Here is a 26,247-nt window from a genome sequence, read left to right as displayed (position 1 = left end):
TCGCCTGCTGTGGGGGGCTGCTTGGCCTTTCCTACTGGCAAGGGGCACTTCAGCAGGGCTGTGTGGCGCTGTCGCCCCCTTAACCAGCCCCGCCCCCTGCTGGGACCCAAGAGTGACAAACTTGGAATTATTTTTAGCACACAGCTATGCCACCGGTCTAGTCTAAGGCAGGGTACTTTGTAGAACCTTGTAGTATAGCTGCTCATTATTAGCTCATAGTATAGCTGCTCATCTTTTTTGTGAATAGAGGAGTTGATTTCTGAGGGCTCACATTGTTGCACCTTTCAAGAGAACTAAACTCATTTATGACATCTTAAGCTATTTTTCTAATATAATTTTTCTGAAGTAATGATAACTCTAACATTGTTACAGATCAGTCATGTCATCCTTTCAAGAAGCTCCATCTTCAAGTAATGCTCTGCAGACTTCCAATTTTGCACATGTGATCTTTCAAAATGTGGCAAAAAGTTATCTTCCGAATGTGCATCTTGAATGTCATTATAGTCTGACCCAGTATATCCAACCACACCAAAAGGATTGGGTTGGTATTTTCAAGGTAAGCAAGTTTATACTTTTACAGTTATTCCCAGTATCCAATGTATTCTAAATTATTGATTCAAAAAATAAACTGTAAAAGCTCTTTTATATATGTCTAAGTGCAGGGCTCAACAAATTTGTTTTGGAGCTAGGAGCCAGCCCAAAGATTAAGGAACCAGACAACATGGGCCCAGCGGCGGGGCACCCTGGCTGGAGTGCAGCAGCCGCTCTCCCCTCCCAGCCCCGCCCCTTCCCCCTGCCCTTCTCCCACAATGTGGGCTCAGCGGCGGGGCACCCTGGCTGGAGCGTGGCAGCCGCAGCGCTCCCCCTCCCAGCCCTGCCACATGGGCGCAGTGGCGCCCTGGCCGGAGCCTGGCGGCTGTTTCCCCCGGAGAAATACTAGGCGCCAGACTTAAATTTCTAGGTGCTATGGCGACCTGGCACCCTGGGTTTGTTGAGCCCTGGTCTAAGTGGGATAAATCCTGGTGATGTTAGATCTTAACATTGCGTGCAAATTAGTGTCGTCTTTTGGTTTTCAAATATGCTAAATTAAATCCAAATATAGGTCAGCTGATAGCACCACCTGTTCTGAAGGTAGCACATGATGAGGAACTGAAACAGGATCTTGTAACATTGCCAAACTATAATTGTTTTGGATGAAATTTTCCATGCTGGTTGTCTTCCCAAAACATTTAGTTTGAGGCAAACTTCAGCCAAAACATTTTGGCTGTTTCTGAGGAGAAGGCTAGAGAGAAAAATGTTGTCTTGCTATGTTACATTTTGGCAACTTTTTCTTTGAGAAAATCTAATGCCCCAATATTTTGGAGCAAAGAACATGAAATTTGGATGGGGTATGGCCTCTGTTTCAAGAATGTGCCTTTTGCAGTCCTTGTGAAAAGTCTGCCCAAATTTGGCCAAATTATGACCATTTGAAAAATCACAGTTTGCTCATGCTCAGTAGAGGCTTTCTAGAGCATCATAGCTCAGTTATTTGAAGATTCTGTCCACACTGATCAAGTCCCTGCACAGGGCTGCAGGATGCTGAGCTGGACTTTCGCAGAATAGAAACTCTAGGTTTCTGTGGGCTGATCTGGGACTGAGTCCAGGCATGGGAACTGAGAGCAAGGACTGTTTCCCCTGTGTTCAGTGCCCCCCTTGGTGTTGCCAATGCATATGGTAGGAAGCCATTTGAATAGAATGGGTGGGATTGAAGATGGAGTGGAGGCTTGTGCCGGGGGGGGGGGGGGGGGAATTGAGGTTGGGATGCCGACACTGGCAGGTAAGGAATTTAAGAGTGGGAGCCTGAATTTAAGAGTGGGGAGAGACTGAAACTGGATGAGGAGCCAGTTAAGAGTGTGGGACAGGGAACTTGTTGGGAGGAGGAGAGACATCTGTTAATGAGCCATGGCGTGGAAGTAGAATGGGGACTGGCTGGGCAAAAGGCTGGGGGTGGGATGAATTGGATGATGAACTCAAGGAGAGAGACTGGGACTGGAAGCTAGTGGGATGAGGAACGTGCATGAGGACAACTGGAGCAGGAGAGGAATAAGGACTTAAGAGGGAGGAACGGACTGGCTAGGTATAGAAACTGGGGACATGGAACTGAGGAATGGAGGGAAACTGGGGTAAGGGGACTGGTACTAGTACTCAGATAAGGAGTCCATAGAGAGGAACTGGGATGAGAAGCTTGAGAAATGGACATTGGGACTAAGAAAAGGAGCAAGGGGTGAGGAAAAGACAGGACTGGAATTGTGACAAGTTGGAGAGGACACAGGAGAATGGGTCAGTCTTGGGGGGGTGGGCTGGGGGGGATGGCAGGAGAGAATGCTTCCCTCCAAAACCTGGGACAGAACCTAAAATTCCAGAGTCTCCCCATTCAGCTGCTGTCAGCAGATATCTGTGAAACACACGGACAGAGTGTCTCATCCCTCTCAAATGCTGGTCCAAATAGAGGATTGCAATCTACAGTTACTCTGTTAACCCAAGTGGTGGAGTCTGGAGGTTTCAACCCTGCTGATGACCCATGTGGATGTCAATATCATGCCACATGATTCAATTTCTGTTTTTTTCCCAATATGATGCTACATGGTTTGTTTTTTTTGTCTGCTTTAAAAAAATAAATAAAAATTGGGAAGTGACACAAACACAACCTACATCAAAAGGACATTGATGAGATTGCAAGGTAAAGCATGCAGAAGTTAGGAAATGTCAGAATTAAGTTATTTGTGCAACCTTAATTCAGTCCCCTTGTGAGAATGCATTATGATAGTCTTCCATTACATGAGCACATACTATATTTTCCACAAGATCCATGCCTCATTGAGTTTGCAGAATGGATGGTGCTCACTTAATGAGGAAAACTGTGTTCAACTGTGGCCCCTTGCTTTATTTACTGCACACTACGGTACTCAAATTCTGCTTAAAGGCAGGATTATTAACTAATTCATGTGCTTTTCTACCAAGGATAGGACTTACAGAAAAATGAAATATTTTTAAAGAGTTTGACTTCCATTTGTCACATTTTTTCTTCTATTTGAATGTAGCTAAACTTAAGTCTTTTGTTAGTTATTTTTTTAGAATAACATCATAGAAAAACATTTTTATCTTTGTGTATCTGGATAATTGCTGACAGAGGATTTTGAACAATGTAGGCTCTTTATTTCCTTCTTTCCTTATAAGCAGATCAAAGCCAGGTGAGACAGCAGTGGGAGGAATTATGGAGCTCAGCATTTGGAATTGGTTTCATTATCCTGATTTGCTGAGCTTCCCTGCAGTGTTCCTCCTGTCTCTAAAATGACGGTCTCTTGGATGATTCTCCCTCAATTTCCCATTCCTGTTGACAGAATTTTTATGGCTTAGGGCTCATCTACACTAGAAAGTTTTTTGTTTAACTATACTGGTATTGTCAAATGTTAGGTTTAAATTCTCTGCTAAGTAGCGTGATATCTCTAGTCTTCAGATTGTTGAAAGATAATACTGGTGTTTTAGACCAACAAATGAGTTTTCTCTTAGATATGTACTGTGACTTGCTTACACGTCCACTTTATCTGTGAACATTGTACAATGCACTGCCTGCAGCACTAAAATGTAATTGCTACAAGAATTATGCAGGAGTATGGTTTTATAAAGGGCTAATTTTTTTAGCACACATTTTGTTAATCTGCAAAGGTTGGGAGTGGGGAATTAAAGTACGAGTTCAGTCAGTTGAGTCTAACTGAATAAACCTCATGTGAGGAAAAATGCACATCAATTTGAAGAACGGCGGTTCCAGTGGAATGGTTGTATTTCAAGGGAATGTTGTTTTAGTGAAGAGGAAATGGGATTAAAAATGTTCTAGTAAAAGTTTGCAGTCATGTGGCAATGACTATTATTTGTATAACATAGTTTCATTTCATTTTATAATTAACTTAACTGTTAAATTATGACAATAAGCTCATAAAAATTAGGGGATATCTTTGAGAGTGTAATCAATTATGGGTATATTGCTACAATAAGAAACTTTGAACTTAAAATCTTTAAATTTTGGATTCATCATAATTTTTTATATGTTTTGGGATGATGTCTGTTATTCTTTTGAAGTAGTTAGAATTTAAACTTTAAAAAACGTATGTTACTTGCATCTGATAAAATCAGGGAGGCAATTAGTATACATTCTAGTGTCCCTGTTTAAAAGAAGAAAAATCTCGAGCTAACGCCATAACATTAGTTTGTTTTTCTCCTTTTTACATGTTCTTTGTACCCATGATAACAATGTTGATACAGTTTATGCTAAATGTTTCCTAAAATATTTTTAGGACAGCTCTAAGCCAGATATGTATCTTAAAAATATTAGTTGGGAAAATAGAAAAATTTGTAATAGTTTCATAAATTATAGTGATTAATGATCTGCATTACAGTTTTATGATTCTTATGGAATGTTTTCTAAGTAATGTTTTAGTCCAAATATCTCCATATATTTTATTTTGATTTTAATTACAGAAAGAAATAGTGACCTACTTATGTGTATGTCTTCCAATCTACATTGATAGAACTAACAGCAGATATTAATGTTGGATATTAATGGATTTAATGAAACCAGTTATCAAACTTCATTCTGCGTGTATGTGTTTATGTGTGTTAGTATTGTATACTTACAGCTTACAGTAAAATGAAAAATAAGAATATGCCTGACCAAGAAACTGTTGTCTTGCTGAGATAGCCATTATTTTAGTACAGGATCAGACTCTATACTGTGGCCAGAAATGCAAACAAATGACTTTAGAATTCCAACCTTGAACACAGCTTTAAGCCCATTCTTTTCACTTAGTAGTCCTAGAAATAGTCTTGTTTCTGCACTTTTCTGTGTTACATAAGGCATTTGTTGGCTATAACTTCTAGCCTGGGTTCTTAAACATCCTCATGGAGAGGACCACATCTTAATAGCGTTTCATCTCTGCTTGCCTTTTGGGTTACATGATGTAGCAACGATAGCAATTGCTTACATGAATAAGTAAGTTTAGGAAAGGGCTAAATATATGTATTTTTAACTCTCCTTAATGCAATAAGTGTGTGTTTTTTACATTAATCAGTCTCATTTTGCTCTTCATTTTGTCACCATATCCCATCTGTTCTGTTTTTCCCTTGTGCACACTGCTTGTTTCCATCTTTCCTGGGTATTCCTTTCTCACTAAAGAGTTTCTGGGGGTGCCTGGCTTCTGTTTCCTTGTCTTATATAGCAGTGGCTTGAAAGCAAGGAAGGTAGACTAGCTCCTTCTCATTGTCAGCTGCTTTTGCAGGCATCCTGGCAAGGACATTTGAGGTAGCTGAAAAAGAGAGAGAGAGCCAGCATCATGTCACCTATTGGCTCTCTGTTGACCACCGGCAGGTGCTTTGTGAGCCACCATTAGTTAATAAACCAGAGTTAGGGAGCTAGTATTCTAGTTGATTTATACGTTACTTTAAATGAATTACCTTGCCCACTGAATTCAGTCTCAACCTTTTTGCACATGTTATTGCATGTCTTTTTAGGGTGTTGATTTTTAATACTGATACATTTTCTTTGACTGGTTATTTGTCCTTTTAGAAGAAAAGTAAATTTATTTTTCTGTTTATGTATTGATGCGTGGTCTGAGTTTTGAGCAAACCCTGGTAAGCCTTTGAATTTATCTAGTGCAGACATAGTCATCTTGGGTGATCAGTGCTGAAAAGGTCAAAACTACAGTTGGCACTAGTGTCAATGCAATACATGAATTTATCTGTAACTTAATGCTTTAGCGAGAGAGAATGATGGCATCTACACTACAAGTTAAATCGACTTAATTTAAGTCAACATCCAGCCACTGGAGTAATTAAGTTGGTCGGGCGTGTCCACACTGCACTCATATCTATCAGTGGAGCGTGTCCTCGCTAGCAGCACTTGCATTGATGCACAGAGCAGTGCACTGTGGGTAGTTATCCCACAGTGGAGCTAGCCACAGGGAGTTTTGGGAAGGGCTTGCAAAGCCTCATGGGACAAACAACCCATACTTTTCCGTGCCTTTTTTCGAAAGCCTGGCTTAGCTGCGTGTTCCCCATAGCTCAAGAAGCATGGACCTTGCTCAGCTGTGCACTCTTGTTGTGAGCATTACAGACACCTCATGCCTTATCCTGCAGTTTTTCCAGAGCCGAGAGGAGCTGCCACGCAGAAGTTTGTGATGTCATTCAAGCAGACCTGCTGCAAGCTGTAGAACAAAACAAATTCCTGGTTGCTGCTGGCAGTTGTTCAGCAGCTGAACATGGTGGAACGCTTTTTCTGGTCCCAGGAAACAAATCACTGACTGGTGGGATCGCATCATTCTGCAGCTATGGGACGACAAGCAGTGTCTGCAGAACTTCTGAATGTGGAAGGCCACTTTCCAGGAACTTTGTGCTGAGCTTTCCCTAGCTCTGAAGCTCAGCAACATTAAAATGAGACCTGCTCTAACAGTAGAGAAGAGAGTGGCAATTGCTTTGTGGAAGCTTGCAATGCCAGACTGCTACCAGTCAGTGGGCAATCAATTCAGAGTTGGTAAATCCACCGGAGTTGTTGTGATCCAAGTCTGCAGGGCCATTAATTGACTTCTGCTAAGGATAGTGACTCTGGGCAATGTGCAAGACATAGTGGATGTTTTGATGCAATGGGGTTACCTAACTCTGGGGTGATAGATGCCAAAGAGTGCATAAGCTGAAAGGGATATTCTTTAATGGTGTTGCAAGTGCTGGTTTATCACAGGGGGTGTTTCACCAATATCAACGCGGAATGGTCAGCAAAGGTGCATAATGTGTGCATCTTTAGGAACACAGGTCTGTTTGGAAAGCTGCAATCAGGGACTTTCTTTCCAGATGGCAAAATAACCACTGATGATGTTGAAATGCCAATAGTGATCCTTGGCGACCCAGTCTACCTCTTGCTCCCATGGCTCATGAAGCTGTACACCAGCCACCTGGACAGCATTAAGGAGTGGTTCAACAATAGTCTGAGCAAGTGCAGAATGGTGGTGGAATGTGCCTTTGGAAGTTTAAAGGGTCGCTGGCACAGTTTACTTACTAGGTTAGACCTCAGTGAAAGCAATATCCCCATTGGTATCGCTGCATGTTGTGTGCTCCATAATATCTGTGAGGCAAAGGGAGAGAAGTTTCCGCAGAGGTGGGGCGTGGAGGCAGGTTGGCAGCTAATTTTGAGCAGTCAGATACCAGGGCATAAGAAGAGCCCAGCAAGAAGCTCTGCATCTACAGGAGGCTTTGAAAACCCATTTCAGTAATGAGCCACAGTAATGTGCGCCGCTTATCTGAGTTGTCCCTTCCCCTCCGTTGCATCACTTTCCCTGTACCTCCCTTTTCCCCCAGGCCCTCATGAATGGAACAAATAATGAGTATTTCATTTGCGAAACGTTGACTTTCATTGCACAAACATAAAGAATATGAAAGAACAGGAAAATAATTTAACCTTGGGGAAATAGTGTGATAAAATTGGGAGAGAAAAAACAAATGCAGCTTGTCTGTGAAAACACAGAAGTCTTTCCCATCAAAGATCTTCGAACGGCTTCCTTTGTTCTTAGTACCCTCCCCAGGTGTTGTTGAGTGTAAGGGACATTGCACATTCTCCTCGCGCCTCCTGGAATATTTAGGAGAGGGAGATTGGGAACAGGGTGAAGTTTGCAGGCTGTTCTGCAGAGGGACTCTAGTCTTGATGCTTTTCTTGAAACTCAACCAGATGCCTCAACATGTCTGATTGGTCCTTCATAAATCCCCAGCACCTCCTCCTGCGTGGCACATTCATACCCCTGGGGTGCTCTCCTGCTCTCCATGTCTATATCCAGTTTTTGAGACAATGAAATCCTCTAGGCTCTTAGATTCGTGTCAGCTGTCCCAGAGGCATTCATTATCTTGGTGAACATGTCGCCATGTGTTCTCTTTTTCTGCCTTCTAATGTGCAAAAGCCTCTCCACTGATGTGGAAGATGTGCTGAAGGCCAAGGTTTCCACTGTAAGGCATGCAAAGTACAAGGCAACCATTGTCAATGCATACACTGGGTCTAGTGCAAGGTGTTCCTATTTAAAAAATGCTCACCTTATTACATTCAGGTGCAAGCCAGAACATAATCAGAATCCCTAGCTATTCAATTAACCGGTTTCTGTTCTAGCTGTGGTGAGCTATGGCCTAGTGGGATGGGCAGCAGGACTTGTGCTGCAGCTTGTGGGAAACCTGCATCCAGAGCGCAGGTGGACAATGCACCCTCTTTCCCTGACCTGTTGTTTTGGAGCCAGGGACCAGTGCCAAGCCTTCAAAATTGCAGTCTGTCTGAGGTGGCTCCCGGGGTGGGGTGTGTGAGTTTGCGGCCACAAGAAAACACAGAAGCCTCCCTGCCTCCCCTTTCCCTTAATGCTGCTGATAATCGCCCTGAACTAGAAGATTCTGAGGTCCGTGCTAGTGATTCTTGCCAACCAAACCATCGGCATGTTACAAAAACTGTGGTTGAGAGATCCAGAAATCGTCATGGGTGGGGGATTACATGCTGTATTGTTTGTGGTACGAGCACTTGTAATGAAAATTTCCACCATCTCCCCTAGGTGATCCTATGTGATATTAGTCTCCTGAAGGTAACAGAGGTGGCAAGGGAGTAGATGCTGCAAGCGTCTGGGTGCAGACCTGGTCCTTACACTGGTATGCTGTATATCACAATGATGCCAGCAGAGTTAATAGTGGAGTGGCACGGGCAAGTGTCCTACCATGGTGGAAGAAATAAGGCAGCTCACCCCAGAAACCTTCTGCAGAGGATAGCAGAGTACCTCCGTGAAAGTTTCCTGGAAATCTCCATGGAGGATTCCCAGGCCATCGCTGTGCACATAAACAATCTTTTCTGGGAAGCACCCTCTGCGTAGCTGGAGCAGACTTAGGAAGCAGATACCCACTGCATCTCACCTTTTCTTCATATTACACACACAATATAAGAGCAATGTAACCCCTACTGTAGAGTTGCATACTCACCAGAGGTGCCTTCCTTAGCATCACCTTGCATCACTATGCTGTCCTGCGATCAGCTACACTGCTCTGGGGTTAAAAATAGCTCCTTACTCTCGGGGAGAATGGATCCCTCGCTCACCTGTCTCCCATTCTCCTCCTTATCTTCCTTGTTGTTGCCTGAGGTGGCCTGGGACTCAGACTCGTGGGAGGTGCCCACGCTGTGTTTGGGAATAGTGGAGGTGTTGCCACCAAGAATAGCCTGCAGCTCATTGTAGAAGCGGCATGTCTATGGTGCAGAACCAGAATGAATGTTCGCCTCTCTTGTCTTCTGGTACGCCTGCTGAAGTTCTTTGTTTTTCATGTGGCACTGCTGCGTGTCTCTGGTGTAGCCCTTCTCCATCATGCCCCACACGATCTTTTCATAGATGTCTACATTTCTTTGGCTGGATCAGAGCTGTGCCTGCACAGACTCTTCTCCCCACAGACCGATAAGATGCACCACCTCCTGTGTACTCCAGGCTGGAGCACATTTGGATCATTGAGTCACCATGATCAGCTGGGCTGGCAAGCTCTCCATGCTGATCAAACCGGAAATGGAAATTCAGAATTTCCTCAGGGCTTTAACCAGGGTGGATGTGGGGGAGGGCTGTTTCCTGTGTACCTCTGCAGCAGAATTCAAAACCATCTCCAGAGCGGTCACAGTGGAGCATTGTGGGACACCTGGAGGTCAATTCATTCAGCTTTCACTGACTCTGTTGACCCATCAACATCAATTTAAGCGCCAAGCCTCTCGTGGAGGTGGAGTAATTAAGTTGGGCCTGGTAGTGTAGATGCATACATTATTAGGCTGACATAAGGTGGCTTCCATCGACCTAAATTTGTAGTGTAGACTAGGCTTTAGAAACTACATCATTTGTTACTTATCTCAGAGTTTCTGAAGACTCAACAACTAGCTACAACAGGAGGATTTAGTGTTTTTTACATTTACAGGGATACGTTTATGATCTGTGCTTCTACCAAATAACAAAAATTTTGTTTTTCAGTGCACACAGAAGGGTTGCCTCTGATTTCTCCATATTGTCCTTGTAGTATAGTTAAGAGAGTGATCACATTAGGTTGTCTTAGATACCTAACTTGCTGCTATCATCATGATACCCGAATATCTCACGATCTTTAATGTATTTATTTTCACAGCACCTCTCTGAGGTAGGGCAGTGCTTTTATTCCCATTTTACAGATAGGATCTCTGTGGCTCAGTTTCCTAAGCAACTTACCCAACAAGCCTGTGGAAGAATAGGGAATTGAATCCAGGTCTCCTAAGTTAGTGTCCTTCCTCTCTTCCTTGTTACTTTTCATTATAAATAGTAGAGATAAAGGGAAATCTTAAAGTAAATTAATTCATGTCTAGAATAAAATGCTGTGGTCTAAGTAGGTACAAAATCCCATGTGGTTACTATAAAAAATAAGGGTTGAGCCACCTAAATGTTAAAACAGAAGGGAAAAACTCTGTATATACTTCAAAAGTGACTTAGTGTTTTTTCTTCTTTTTTGTTTTCAAAGTGGAATATAAAAGGACATCAGGCAACTTTAAGGATTTCCTGAGTTGTTGATTTTTTTTTCAAAATGAAATATTTCATTATTTGAAAAAATTTGTTTGTTGTTGAGGAGAAGGTAAAGATAGTGGGGAAGGAAGGTACCTCTCAAAACTAGATTAACAGACATTTCTGGTTCATTTTATATTTTTTGGCTACAGTGAGAACTACAGTGAGATTTTGGGTGTAAATGGTGGATAGTAAATTTTAAAGTTAATCACTTGGTTTTATAAAGGAAAGCTAGTTGTATCTTTAACTTGTGGGGAAATTATGGTCTCTCCATAAGATCTGACTTCTGAGAAGAAGAATAGCACATAACTTTCTTTCCATTACAAAAACTACTTTTGAGAACAGGTGACACTAAATGGTATAGATCTGAGCTTTGACGTCATTGGGACTGCTGGTGCCGGTAAAGGTTTCAGGATCAACTAACTAATTGTGAAATGTAGGGTTTTTTTCCAAGTGAATAAGGGAAAAGTAATTGTAAGGAATTGCTGTTTTTGTTTTGTTTTTGCATTTTTTTTTTTTTTGTTAATTGGAACTGGGATTTACATTGATCCCAGAGAGCATAACACTTTTTTCTCAACATACATTGTACTTTCACTAAATTGAGTTCCAGTTGAGTTCTCATACAAGAACTAAATTTATGGTCTTACTGGCCCTGTGTATCATCTGTTTCATTTGTTACTTCTTTGAAAATAAAAGTCCATAGGCTGTGTTCTGAATTTTACAATAATCTTTTGTAGGGTAATACTTGTGTATTATATGTCATAATTCTAAAATACTGAAAGAACCATTTATTACTTATGGCAAACTTTGAAAAATATAATTTTAAAAATAAATAATTCTACCTCTGTCTTGCTTCATATTTCCTCATTTTTTAAACAATACTTTAATGAAAACTGGTTAATCCTGCCTTTGGCTTCACATATCTCAAGAACTTGTGTAAATGTTTGTAGGATCACATCTTAATGATCAGTTATTTATCATTCTATAACGAAGGAAAAATAGACTATATGATGTAGTTGAAGAATGGTTTATAAATATGGTTTTTTGTCATGGATATAGTGGAAAAAATTCAGTTGAGAGAAATAATTATGGGAAAATATAGAAACAAAATATTTTTACTTCCCTCCAAAGCCATGATTTCAGGGGCTTGTGTTGCCTGGATAACACTACAACACACACTAATGCAATGCATGGTGACTAGTTTATCATTCTGTTCCATTGTTAGTCAAGTATTCCCATGTTTCCCTGAGAATATTTCCTTCCTCCTCTTCCTCAGAGACAGTTTTCTCTGTTGCATTCGCAATTGGTTTTAGATGGCAGTTTATCTAAGTTTTTTTCCTAATCTAGTCTTAAATTTATCTTTCCCATTTTAGCCCTTTATTTTCAGAAGGCCGTTGGCTTTCCTTCAGAGGTGATACAAATGTCATTGTGAAGAGGTCATATCCAGGCCACTGCTTGGGTACAATTTGATTTTATAATCCTCATGTCTGTGACAGTATAATCTGCTGCCATAGAGAAGATTATGATGATATAAGAGTATTTAGTGGTTGTAAGATGCATGGTGTATCTCTAAGCCAGATTTTAAAAAGGACCTTGTCAAAATGACTTAAAATGATAAAATAAATTAATTAAAAGTCCTTTAAGCAGACAAACATTACTTTAAAATATTTTGCTTACTAGATACTTTCTAGATAGATACTCTTTCTTGACTTCTATTTGTAGTAATACTTTTGAGAATTTGGGGTCTAATCCTATCATCCCTACTCTGACTACTCCCATTGATGTTCATAGGATTGTTTTCTACATAGAGACTTCAGGATCTGGTCCATGGCAGGGTCCTGTGTATCCTGCAACAAGCTGTAGTTAAACTAATGTTATGTGAACTTTACCTTTACTTAGATGTATAAAAAAGTCTTAATGAGTTTTAAATAGTGATTTCCTTTTCTGAATTATCTGATCAGAAATAGGCCTGGAGGATTAATTTGCCTATACTGTGCTTGGCTGTTTGTTTTGATTTGTGTCCAAATTGTCATTAATCCTGCCTTATATTGAATATCTGTTACTTAATCCTGATATGTGGCATTAAAAATGAAATATGTAAAAACTCTGTAATTCAAAACAAAGTTTCAGAAGGTGCTATTAAATTTTCAAATCAACCTATGGTAATTGAATAGGAAAAGGATGCTTTCATGCCCAGAAAATAGTTGTCAAACAGCTAAATGTATTTCAAAATAGGAAGATCCTAGGAGATTCTCTACCCTTCTTCCATTATTCTCCCCATTCACTCCTCTTAAAAGTTATGCTGATTATTGCCTTTTTGTATGACTGTTTACACTAATTATCAGCAAGATTGCTATTTAAAGCGATAAGAGAGATTCAAAATTAATTCTCCTATAAAATGATCTAGAGCACGAGGAAGCTTACTTCAGTTCTTTCCAGCATTTTAGAGTTGTAAATGTTAGAAAAATTAGAATTTGCTTCGTTTACTATGAAAGTGAAAAGATGATTGCTTGCTCAATGAGAAATCAGTTTCTGAATTTCAGAGTTGACATTCTTCTCCAGTTAAAAGAACTAAATTAAAAAAAAATACAAACCCATCATATCTTAAAAAGCCGTGGCCTTAATTTAGTATCTGCTTGTGAAAGGGCAACTAGTTATTTAAAGTAGTAGTCTATATGTGAGTGAAAAGCAGCTACAGCAAAACGTGTTAGGGAAACTAAACAATGTATTTTCATAAAGTGTAACTTCATTTTAAAATTACAGTGAAATTTGAGGACACTTCATCTTTAGAAATTTTGCCTTGGTCTGCATTCTAATACAAAATTGTAAAGAATACTTCCAATGAGTAATGCTTGATTATGTTGTAGGCTTTCTTCAGTATATATTGAAATCATCAAAGAAAAAGGAGAGCATATGTTAGGAACCCCCATTTCTCACTGAAATTTAATTCAGATTTCAAAACTGAAAGCTGACTTTTTAAAGCTTTGATTTAAAGCATCCAAATATGACTTAACTGTTTAGAAGAAGTACATTTGAAAACTTCTGGGAGAGAACGATACAGTGCAGTGTATTAGCTCTTTCTACAAGTGAATTGTATGGTTCTCAAGTTTCTGTTCCCAGAACATCAAGAAAAATAGGGTTTGAAAACCCACAAAAGCAAATATTCATTTGTTTGCTAAATGGTCAGTACTTAGGTGCTATCTATTCTCATAGAATAAAATAAAAATATGCTTTTGTGCAAAGTTATTGGGAATGTCATGTTTGACTTAATACTCACACCATAAAATGCTTTTGATGTTACGTAGAGTATTTTTCCCCAGGACAGTATATTTCAAACATTTCTTTGTAAGGTCGCAGTTTTGAGATATCATGGAAGCCTTTTTCCTTTGGTTAGGCTCAGGAGTTAATTGGTTCCATTTTGCTGCTTGAGAATTTTTCCAGTTTCTTTTTTGAGATATCAAGGGTCAGTTATGCTTCTGTTTTATCCAAGTTGCTTGCTAATTGCTATCACTTCTGCCAGAAGGATTGTATAGTCAACAGCATTTCTTTGTAATTATTTCTCTTCCTTGTGAATACAGGAAGTGCGACACTAGATCACACCAGTTCAGTATGCTATATCTAACAGTAGGTAGGTCAAGATGCTTAGTAGAGGGTAAAAATACCCTCTAGTGGACAACTATGGAATAACCTGTCCAGAAATTTCTTGCTTGTCATCTTTAGTTGTATTAGCTGAAGGGTTTAGGTTTATATTACTTATGTATATTTTCTTTAAAATCCTGTAGCTATTCTCATTTTCCATATGACTATCCTTTTAAAAAGGAGTTGGGATAACTGTTAATACTGATTCTCCTTTCCAAATTGAAGTTATTTTGACCATAGTCATAAAAGAAGATAAGGCATAAATTTAACATAGTTAGAACGTGAATTCTGCTGAGATAGGAATCTTGATTGCTTAACTTATTTTGGTGGCATTTTAGAGACAGTCCACTGTGATGTGGGCTAGGGTGACCAGATAGCAAGTGTCTAAAATCGGGACAGGGAGTGGGGAGTAACAGGCACCTATATGAGACAAAGCCCTGAATATCGGGACTGTCCCTATAAATTCGGGACATCTGGTTATCTTGATGTGGGCAGCCACAAACCATATGCATATGCCAAATAAATAATAATAATAATTGTTCAACTTCATTGCTTATTCCACTTTTCCTTCTGAAGGACTGCCTTCTCTTCTTACAAAGTTGATGAAAACTTGAGAAGCTATAAAAAGAGAGTGAGCCACTCACATTCACTAGTAAAGTCCATTTCACCAGAGTTTTGGCTAGACAATAAGACTTTTTTATATCACATCACAGAAAAACTGTACGACCTGATTTTTTCCTTCCTGATTTTCAGTACGCTATTAATAATTTGTCCATCACTTTTGCTAGTGGCTTTGATAATTAGAAAAGGGATTTTCTTCCCACAGACCGTAATTCCTGTTATTCTAATCCACGTATTTAGCTCAGTAAATTGTGATTCTTTCCTAGTGATACGTATCATGGGATAATTTTTTTCTTTTTAAGGAAGTTCTGTCTAGTGATTAAAAGAGAGGATTTAAGTGAAAATCATAAAATTATAGGAGTTAGAGATAGAATCAATCTGATCTAATAGATCTTTTCTTTCTGCAAGGGTATGTTACTGGATCCTTCCCAGTAGAGGGCAGATGAGATATTAAACTGCCTAACCATGCAGGTGTGATGAAAGCAGGGATGCTGTTGAAATCAGTGGGCCAGACTTTCGCCCCAATTGTTTTCCATGTATTTGGAATGTACCTAATGAAGAATCGGTGTTTTGGTATAGTGTTTGGGCTATGTCTACACTACAGAGTTAAGTCGATGAAAGTTATGCTAATGATCATAAACTGCAATAATTACATCACTTGTGCATGTTCACACAATGCTCCTTCTTTGACTGAGTGCATGCACAGTTGATGTTCTAACATCGACAGTAGAGCAGTGCACTGTGGGTAGCTATCCCACTGTGCAACTCATCACCTTCTGCAGCTAGGAGTTGTGGGAAGGCAGAGTGGATCACAGTGCATCACGAGTGTAAGCTCAACAATGATGCAGTTTTTTCTGTACCATCATTCCATGGGCTTCCGATTATATTTCGTGCCATTTTTCAATCGCTCCTGTTTACTGTGCTACTGCTATCTCGGCCTGAAAGGATGGACCCTGCACTGCTCTCTACTGTTGTGATCAGTGTTATGAACACTACATGGCTGATCATGCCGCATATCATGAGCTCGAAATGAGAACAGGAACCCGCGGTGCCTACCCTGCTGTGTGCCAGGGAAAGAAACACACCAGATTACTTTTGGCATTCATGGAACAGCTGCACACGGTGGACCGTTGCTATTGAGTGGTGGGATCGCATTGTTATGCAGGTCTGGGGTGACAAGCAGTGGCTGCAGAACTTCCAGATGTGCAAAGCCACTTTCCTGGAACTGTGTGCTGAGCTCGTCCCTGCCCTGTGGTGCAATGACACCAAAATAAGAACTGCCCTTTCAGTGGAGAAGCTCATGGCAATCGCTGTGTGGAAGCTGGCAACTCCGAACTGCTACTGGTCAGTCACTAATCAGTTTGGAGTCAGGAAGTCCACTGTTGGGGTTGCATTCATGCAAGTGTGCAGGGCCATTAACTGCATTCTGCTACGAAGGACTGTGACTCTTTGGGATGTGCGTGAAATAGTGGATGACTTTGTGGCAATGGAATTCTGAAACTGGGGGGAAGGGCGATAAATGGCACGCATATCCCAGTTTTGGCCCTGGACAATTTTGCAACAGAGTACATCAGTAGAAAGGGGTACTTCTCTAAGGTACTGCAAGTGCGTTTGGGTTACCGGGGTTGTTTCACTGATATCTGCGTGGGATGGTCAGGGAAGATGCATGACATATGCATCTTCAGGAACACTGGCCTGTTCAGAAAACTGCAAGCAGGGACTTTCTTTCCAGACCGGAGGATTCCAGGGGGGTGATGTTGAAATGGCCAGAGTGATTCTGGGAGCTCCAGCATACCCCTTACTCCCATGGCTCAAGAAGCCTTACACAGGAAACCTTGACAGCAGCAAGGAGCACTTCAACAATAGGCTGAGCAAGTGCAGAATGACCATGGAATAAGTGTTTGGCAGAACAAAAACTCGCTGGCGCTGCCATTGTGACAGGTTAGATCTAAATTAGGACAATATTCCCATGGTTATAGCAGCCTGCTGCGTGCTGCATAATATCTGTGAGGCTAAGGATGAAAAGTTTCTCCAGGGGTGGAGCATGAAGGCAGATCCGCCTGGTGGCTGATTTTGAGCAGCCAGATGCCAGAGCTATTAGAGGGGTGTAATAGGGGGCTTTTTGACACCATTTTGACAATGAGCACCAGCAATGTGTCTTTATAGAAAGCATTTTTCCATGCTTTAACTTGCTGCCCTACATAAAAATGTTGATGATTGCCTCCTGACTGTGATTTGTAGTGTGCAAATGCACCAATTGCTGCTGTGTATGAATTCAGGCAGCAATCACTGTGTGTAAAAGACAAAGATTTGATTACCTTTCAGAGAGTGTTTTTTAATAACAATAAACAACACACAGAAAATGCTTGGTTGAAAGGGAGATAACGCTGAAGGGAGCCTTCTGAAGGAGGTTTCAATAGCTGTGTGTAACTCCAGTTATCATTTTGGAAGCTGTCCAAACAGGTGAAGTGAACAGGATACTGAGATGAGTGGGAAGATGCAAGGAATGTGTGAGAGGAGTTTGGGGAATGCCTGGTGAGCAGTTCTCTATGGGCTGCGGGGGGAAGGGGGGATGGGACGGTGAGCATGCAGATGTTCTGCCTGCAGTGCAGTTAGGAACTTCAGCATCTCTGTTTGCTCCTCCATCACTTTTATCATCTGTTCCTGGCCCTGCTTCCTCTGCTGCCTATCCATTTGTAAATTTTCAGTAACTGTCTCTCTCCACACTGTGTTATTGTTCTGTCTCGATCGGATTGGAGCACCTCCTGAAATATGTCCTTATTGCTCCTTCTTGGTTGCTTCCTTATCTGGCAGAGGCGCTCCCCTGAACGCCACATCTGGAGAACCACAAGAAACAATAAACAGAAGTGTGATTGTTAGTGCAGTCACAGCATTGAATTATAATAGTGAAATACACTATTCCTACTGTCCCTTAGCAAGCACACAGCTCTGCGAAATCTCTAAGCATAGTGAGTTGGGCCCTGGGGGAGGGGATGGCATTCAAGATGGGGCAAAGGGTCTTGGTGGTTCTTTAAGGGGATCACTGCAAGTGACTAGGGACAAATTTGTAAAGTCTGCCACCATTTTCCATAGGGGGGGTTCATTGAAGCCAATATCTGCAGAGGGTAAGCAAAGATGCATGGATGCATCTCCTGCATGTGTGTGGCTTCAGACCGGCGCCCTATGCTGTTCACCTCTGTTCTGCTTTGGTCCCTGCACAAGTGATTGCCGATTGGTGTGGGAAAGCTTCCTACAATGCGGGAAGGAACAAGCTGCTATGGAAGGAACCTTCAGCAGAGGTTTGGCATGTACCTCCAGCAAAGTTTCCTAGAGATATCTCTGGAGGAATCTTGTGAAATCTTAGTGTGCGTTAACACATTGTTCTGCCCCACTGCGCAGCTGCAAACGGGAATGTGAAGCAGACGCAAACATAGCTAGTCTTGTGCATTTCTCTGTCTTAACCTACTTCTAGCATATAGCAAAGCAAAGGACAGCTCTACATGTAACCGAGCAGTATCAACTCAAAATGATTACTTATCAAGGCTCCCCTCTCCTGCATCATGCGTGTTAGAGATGGACTGCTGGGACTGGCTTAAACCCTCCAAGTTTGAGAAGAGGTCCTGGCTCCCCATGGAACCGGATGACCCTGTCCCATCTCATCCTCCAAGTCCACTTCCTCGTCCACCACTTCATATTCGGGGTTGAGTCTGCCTGCCACTGTCTCCAGCCTCCTTCCCCCTCCAAGTATCCCCGGGGCTCTTGGCGGTGGAGGTGGGGTTGCCGCCTTGCCTTCTGGTATGCCTGCCTCAGCTCCTCTAGCCATTTAGTGCATGGCACTGATGCATTTCCCGTTCAGAACCCTTATCCAACATGCCATGAGAAATCTGAGGTAGGTATCAAAGTTCCTACGTATGGAGCGGAGCTGGGACTGCACAGCCTCCTCTCCCCACAGGTCCAGCAGATCCAACAACTTTGGTGTGCTCCAAGTGGGAAAGTGTTTGCTGTGTGGAGCTACCATGGTCAGCTGGGAAGATGCAATGTGAGGTCTCCATGCCAAGCAAACAGGAAGTGGAATTTCAAAATTCCCGGCCCTTTAAAGGTGATGGGGCGGATGCCTGGGTACCTGGGTGCAGGGCAGTGGAGTTCGAACTGCTGACCAGAGCAGTCAGGATGGGCATTGTGGGATACCTGCTGCAGGCAATTTAGGGCGACATCACAGAGCGCAGTGTCTACACTGATGCTTTGTTGACATAACTTTGCATTGAGGTAGTTTTATTTTGTCATCAAAGCAGGAGAGTTTTGTTGGCGGGAAGAACATTGTAGTGTGCCCACCTTCACTGTTTTGTTGACGAAAGATGACTTTTGTCGATTAAAACTCTGTAGTGTAGACAAGGCCTTTGTCTTAAAGTAAAAGACTGTGGTATTCTGCAGTGCTTAGCAAAGGATTTGAAATCCATGTTTTGAGACTGGAATATAATATTGATGCAATCTATTCCTGCCTTTTCACTGGAGAAGATAGCATGCCTTACCTTCCAAAATTTTATTTCTTCTTTTTGGTTGATAGTTTATCTGTTGCATTGTAGTAGAAATATGTAGTCAATATTGTCTCCTTATCTAGGAAGTTACAAAACAATTTTAATACAAACTTCTAAAATATCTGTCTCATTTTTGTATTTACTGATGTAGCTTTATCAATTTGTAATTTAATGTATAATAGAAATTGTCTGGTGTTTAATTTATATAAAACTCTTTTATTGTATTAAGTAACAGCTTAATAAAATCCAAACTAAAACTCGACATACTTGCTAAACATTCCTGATTTGTAAACATTATTAAATGTCTATTTTCTGCATGGTGAAGCTCAAGTATGCGGCTTACAGTATATGGTAAAGATCAGACCATCCTAGCTTAACTGTGTGTAACATATTACTCAGGTTTTCTCTCTTGATTTTTTTTTCTTTAGGTTGGTTGGAGTACTGCTCGAGACTATTATACATTTTTGTGGTCACCTATGCCAGAAAATTATGTGGAAGGATCAACTGTTAACTGTGTGCTGTCTTTTCAAGGTGAGCAAGTACATACTTGGTAAATCAGTGTCTGTCTGGATTTTATATTATATTGTCAATTTTTGTAGTTTAAAAACACCAATTAGTTATATTAATTTAACTGTATGTTTATTGAATTTTTAATGTACTGAGGGTCTAGTGTCTCCAAGTTTAACAAAACTAACTTGAGAATGGAATTTTCCACATCAGTTTATTTTTCACGTTTTTCTTGTCACATTTTACTAATTGTTTAATATATTTGAGTGATGTTTCCTCTTTGCAGACTATATTTTTCTCTACTTCATGCTTCAGGAAATTATGATAGTGAATTTGTGATTTCACAAATTTTACATAGCAATAGACTGTGTTGATAAATGATCTATCAAAGGAGAAACCATATGGTGTGGAAGCAATATTCAAACAATTTTTTTTTAAATAGAGAGAGGGAGGAATACAAAAAATGACCTGTTCAATCATTTGGGCTTTTTATGCCATTGAATGTTTTAAAATGAAATTGCTTTGATGTTGAAGTTACTCTTTAAATAAAGAGTGGTGTATCAGGTTAAGAGACTATAAAGCGATGAAAATTTAATTTTTTCCAAATTTTCAGGTTTTTTTCTTTCATTTAAGATTTTCTGTCCTATTCCATGTTCCCTCAAATGTAACTTTTCTAGCAGTCTTTTTATCACGTACTTTTTTTGTATGTTGTCTTTATCTTGATGAAATGTTTCAAAATGCCAGTTTTGCATTTGAAATATTACAAGTGTGTTGACTTTGGTTTCTAAAATTGAATTTCAGTGTTCTTCACATCTCTCACTTTGTGAAAAATGATTTTGGATAGTAAGAAGTTGCCAGTATTCTATTCTATAGTTTATGAGAGAAGATGTACTCTTGTCTCTTTAGCATGTAAGATTCCCCAGACATCAGTGAAATGAAATATAGAGCAGTTGGAGATGGGGGAAAAGATGATTATGTGATTACTACTTGAAGTAGGGGTGGTTATACCTGTGTGCTTTTGAGTTAAGTATAGAATTAAGACTTTGAATAATAATATAAGATGACAAATTGATAGTCACACTGTGTTGCTGAATGCTGCTTTGGAGGCAAGTGTTGAATAATGTACCACTACATAGAAAAATGGCTTACAGAATGGTGCTCTTAAATCTCTTATGTTGCCAACAACTGTATGACTTCAGCGTGTAGAGCGAAGTGTGAGTGTTTATCTTTCAAGGATTTGGAGAAGATTCCTGGAAGTAGAGAGATGGCAAAACATCACATGAACTGAGTGGATTGATATCTGGAACAGAAATACTACTCAGGTTTTTACTTTTCCAGCAGAAAGTTAGTTATATGATCTGCTTATGCATTAGATGGATCTGATCTGAAGGGAAATGATAGTGACCCTTGCATGAAAGATGCTTACAGTATCATAATGTATCCTACTTTAGACTGCTGCATTTTAGAGAAGCTCTTGGGCAAGTTCTGATTCTCCTAGTTTATATGGAGAAAAGTGTCTCCATTGAGCTTAAGATTGTGTACTTGTGTGGATGCTTTATAGTTAGGGCCCTACCAATTTCATGCCTGGGAAAAACCCATCACGGACTGTGAAATTGGCCCTTCTCTGTGAAATCTGATCTCCCCCGTGCTGCTGGGAGCGCCTCAGCCAGGGCCCCTAGCTGCTAGTCCTGGCTTGGCTGGAGCTCTCCCAGCAGCACAGGGGAGATTGGAAGCCTCCTCTGACTGCAGGAACCTCCGGTGGTGCTGCCCAGCCCCAGAGCTTCCTGCCACAGAGGGAGGTACTGGAGGTGGGTCCAATCTCCCCCCTTGCTGCTGAGCGCGCCCCAGCCTGTCTGGGACTAGCAGCTAAGGGTCCTGGCAGGGGTGCTTCCGGCAGCACAGGGAAGATTAGACTCAGGTTTGCAATCTCTCAGCAACCCCATTTTGTGTGGACCCACACTGTGAAATTTCAGATGAAAACATCTGAAATCATGAAAATGACCAATTTTCAAATCCTGCGGCTGTGAAATTTACTATAATTGACCATGAATTTGGTGGGGCCCTATTTATAGTCCTTGGCCCTCTAGCTCAAGTTACTAAAAAACAGTTCAGGGTTTAGACAGGTTCTATGACACACAACCAAAGTTGCATCAGCTTTTAGAGGATCTGACTGATAGCTGGGGAGCTAGTTACTTGTATTTGCATATCACCAGTTTTTCGGGGGGTTTTTTTGTTTACCACTAACTGCTAGCAGCTTTTATGTCTAATGCCTAAACTGAAGATTCTGCAACTAGTCCAAACAGTAAGGAAGTTTTGTTTTAAAATCTGTTATAGTGTAGAGTGTATAAGGAAAAATACATTACATTCTAGAGCTACTGAAGTCTCGCTTCTGAGGCTGAATTATTAATTTTTATTCTTTATGGGTTATCAGTCACCCAAAAGCATGCTAAAACCCTTGTGCATATATTAAGACAGATCCTTGCCCCAAATAACTTTTTATGTAGACAAAATACAACAGAAAACAAGGCTTTTGACTGGCCTTGGTTGATTAGTTAGCTTGTTAGTTCCATGATACATATTGTAATTTAGCATTTTTTAAATCTGTATGAAAATATATGAATTGCATTTCCGAGAGGTAATTTGAAATAGTTGGAGAAACATGGATGAATGAATTTTGGAAACATCCCTCTTTAAGTTTTGAAAAATCATGTTTAGAATATTTTGAAATACTTTTGAGTTCTGACATCTCTTTACATCAGTGAAAGTTCCTGAAATAAATACCTTTTGCTTTTTGAAAGCTAAAATATGTTTTCAATTTGTTTACATAATTCTGTAGGCTTGTTATATGTGGTTAGTTTTCTCTGAGATTTTGAGGAATAAAAATGAAAGGAAGAGAATGCTAAAAACTCCATTTTTAGTGTCAAAATATAAACCCTGTGATTTTCTTTAGAAAATTTACCAAACAAACCCACCTTCCATGCTTTTTAGGCGTTCTGAGTAGTACTTAGTTTTTTCTCTTCTTATTTGCGGCCTTCTCACTCGTTGTCCTATGTCCTGCTTTTCCCAATCATGGTGCAGTACTTGATGTGGTGGTGATATAATTAAGTTTTGCTAAACTAGTAGCAGAACAGGAGTGGTACAAGCATGGCTGGAAATGGTGGCATGGCGACTTGTCATGACCTATTAGTAGTCTGTGCCCTGTATGGTGGTACAAGCTTACAAGATACTATATAACATTCTGAAAGGTTGTTGATATTGTGAAAACAGAATGCATAACAATATATCTGGTTATTTTTCTGATTTATTAAAGGATGTACACACAAATCAGACTAGCAAGCTATTGAAAGGCAGTTAGGCCCAGGTCTTCAAAGGTATTTAGGTTCCTAATTTCCACTGAAATCAATGGAAGTTAGGAGCCTAAATGTCTTTGAGGATTTGGGCCTTGGTTCTCTTTGCTGTTTTAATCTGTGCCCATCTGTTTTGTCTACTTTTATAATTCCTAACTGAGGACTGCAGTAACTATGTAACTGTGAAATCACTGCTTTTATTTTTGCTGTTTAAAAACAGACCAACCCCAATTTCCAATTTTGAAGGAAAGAGCTTTCTTTCCATTAACCTGAAATGGCAGTTGCATTCATTGGGACTAGCAACCTCTTGATGTAATGTAGTCATCTTTACAACACTCCTTTTTAGCCACAGTCAACTTCAGTGAGCTGTGTATTGCTTCTTACAAATAGGACAGTAATGTTCAGTGTCCAATGCTGTGTAATCTGTGGCCAAAGTCTTTCTTATGGCTGTTACACTGGAGTGCATACTTTTAAGAAAGAAAAAAGTATCTGTAAATAACTACAGTGTGGCCAAGGTTTCCCTTCTCCCTCTTTTCCCCAAAACAAACTTGCCAGTATTGTTCTGAAGCGACCACGACAAATGCTGTGAGAATAGTTTGGTCTCATAGTTTGTTTAATCTTCCATTTCAGTCGATCAAAAAGTTGTATGCAGTGTTCTTGTAGCAGTGTTGGTCCCAAGATATTAGAGAGACAAGGTGGGTGAGGTAATATCTCTCATTGGACCTGCTTCTGTTTGATGAGAGAGACAGGACTTGAATCTTGAAGAAGATCTCTGTGTACGCTTGAAAGCTTGTCTCTCTCATCAACAGATGTTGGTCCAGTAAAGATATTACCTCACTCACCCTGTGTATCAAAAAGTTGTCATTTTGTCCTAATATTTTGTCATGGTAGATTTTGTGAAGTGATAGCCTGTCCACTAGGAACTAAACAGTAATCACCAATTGCTTTTATAGTCTACCAGACAGTAGATGGAAATGACTGTGGAGCTGGGTTGGATTCAAACCACCAGTGACTTAAAAGTGAAAGGCTCCACATCCATTATCAGTCTTTAGAGCAGTGGTCCCCATGATGCCCCCTCTTACTCCAGACTGCGGCGGCCGCCCCCCCCCCCCCCCGGGAGCCGGAGCCAAGAGCGGGACCACAATCAGGGTTGGAGCTGGGGCTGCAGCTGGGAGTGAGGTGGTGGTTGGGGCTGAGACTAAGGCCAGGAGCCAGAAGGCTAAGATTGGGGATGGGTTAGGGCCGGATTGGGGCCAGCGGCTGGGGGCGGGGCTAGCGTCAGAAGCAGATTGGGGGCCGAGGCTAGGGGTGGTGCCGTGGCTGGGAGCGGAGCCTTTGGCTGTGGAGCCACAGCCAGGCCGGATCAGAGCAGGGCTGGGTGGTGCTCCCTCCCCACCCCATGTGGAGGCTGGTCCAGGACCCACCATGCCCCCTCAAATGTTCCTCTGCATCCCCCTAGCGGGTGCGCCCCACAGTTTGTGGACCTCTGCCTTACAGTGATCCAACGCCTTGATGTGCGGTGACACTTTAAATAAAATTTCACCTGCTACATTCCTTGTTCAAAGTCCATCATTCTTATAAAACTTGCCAGACTTAACCTCTCTAGAATTCAAGTGATTTCCCAGTTGAATATTGGAAAATATTTTAAATCTGATGAGGTGAGCTCATTAAAGTTTACAGAAGTTAAATTAGCCAAGGTTATTGGATGGGAAAGAATCTTGTGACGCATCCTTTGGAATATTTTATATTTAGTGAATAGGTGTTTTGGAAAAACATAGCCTGGCCAATGCTGGGGAAATTTCCCAAAATATTCTAACTGGTTTGGCTAAACCAGTTTTAAAACGTGTTGGTGCCACAATGCATGTTCTGGTGACCAGAACCATTTTTACTGCAGCTCCAACTGATTTAAATATTCAGTTTAGTTTTAAAACTATTTAGAAATGCACCCAGCATAGAACAGGCCCAAAAGCACAGGACTCTGCTGCACTTGATATTAAGATGCTATTCCCTGAGTCACAGCAAATTTCTGAATTATTTATGTAAAAAGAAAAACATTAGTGAGAAATGTTCCATCTAAATTCTTTGTTCTGAGTGGTGTACAAACTCCACTGATCACTACATTTTTGTCCTTGTTTTTTCTACTGTATTGCATTGAAAAAAAGGGTAGAGTGACATTTCAGTAATATATATACATATGGGACACATAGGCATACTTATTAGTGGTTTGATACTTGTTAACTTCCAAAAGTTTTAGAGTTGAAAACCACACAGTTAGAAACCCAGGAAGGCAGGAGTCCCTACCTTTCCTCCCATGAGCCCCTGCACTCACTCCCACCCAGGAGCCACAGCCCTTGAGGGAGCTCCCCTGCCATTTCCTCCTAGAAACCCCAGCTCCTCCCCACTCTGTTCATTACCCCTCTCTACTGGTTCAAGGGGAAAGATTTTCTTTCTTGTGGGGAAAGATTTTAGAATCTCTGCCCCACAGTCAGCTCTGCTCTTCAGCCCTTCCGGGTCCAGGGGAGAGAGTTGATATCGCAGCCGGGAGCTCACAAACTGGGCACCTCTGACCCAGCAGTGATGGCAGAACTGTGCTGCAGAGCCAGGCTGCCGGGGGCTCATTTGAGCACTGCCAGCCCTTTGATACTGCTGTCAGCAGCAGGGACCAGCCTCTCCACAGCTGGCTCCTTGCACCCAGGATGGGACCATGAACAGCCTCTCCACCCCCCATTATACCTAAATAGTGATTCTGAACCCTGCCTTCTCCATCCCTCCTGGGTTGAGGCTTTCTGTGGTACAGAGAGAAGCTGCTGTGGGTTCTGGTGGGCAGAACAGGGCCTGGGGGCCGGCTACACTCCTTCCAGAGCCCCTGATTCCTGCACCCCACTCCTTCCCTTTCCTCCATGCTGGCTCGAGGCTTCCGGCCTGTCCCTGGTGCTGAGGAGTTGTCATGAGTTCTGACAAGTTGAGGGCCTGGGTGCCAGCCACATGAGATGTGCAGTG

At 41.3% G+C, this 26,247-nt stretch overlaps 1 protein-coding gene across 6 annotated transcripts in view; it reads left to right on the top strand.

The window, feature by feature from the left end:
* Window positions 1-26,247, top strand: part of TAX1BP1 (Tax1 binding protein 1) — a 118,251-nt gene that overhangs the window by 2,612 nt on the left and 89,392 nt on the right. For all 6 annotated transcript variants that reach the window (XM_067562011.1, XM_067562008.1, XM_067562009.1 and 3 more), the window contains 2 exons: window positions 373-556; window positions 19,822-19,924. In XM_067562011.1, coding sequence (XP_067418112.1) covers window positions 380-556; window positions 19,822-19,924 — 280 coding nt within the window. In that variant the 5' untranslated portion in view covers window positions 373-379. The remainder of the gene's footprint in view (window positions 1-372; window positions 557-19,821; window positions 19,925-26,247) is intronic.

Source organism: Emydura macquarii, unplaced genomic scaffold (assembly GCF_026122565.2).
Source record: "Emydura macquarii macquarii isolate MOO-44397 ecotype Brisbane River unplaced genomic scaffold, CSIRO-AGI_Emac_v2 contig_2422, whole genome shotgun sequence".
Lineage (NCBI taxonomy): Eukaryota > Metazoa > Chordata > Testudines > Chelidae > Emydura > Emydura macquarii.
Note: the sequence above shows the minus strand (reverse complement) of the source record. Positions and strands in the feature narration are given on the sequence as shown.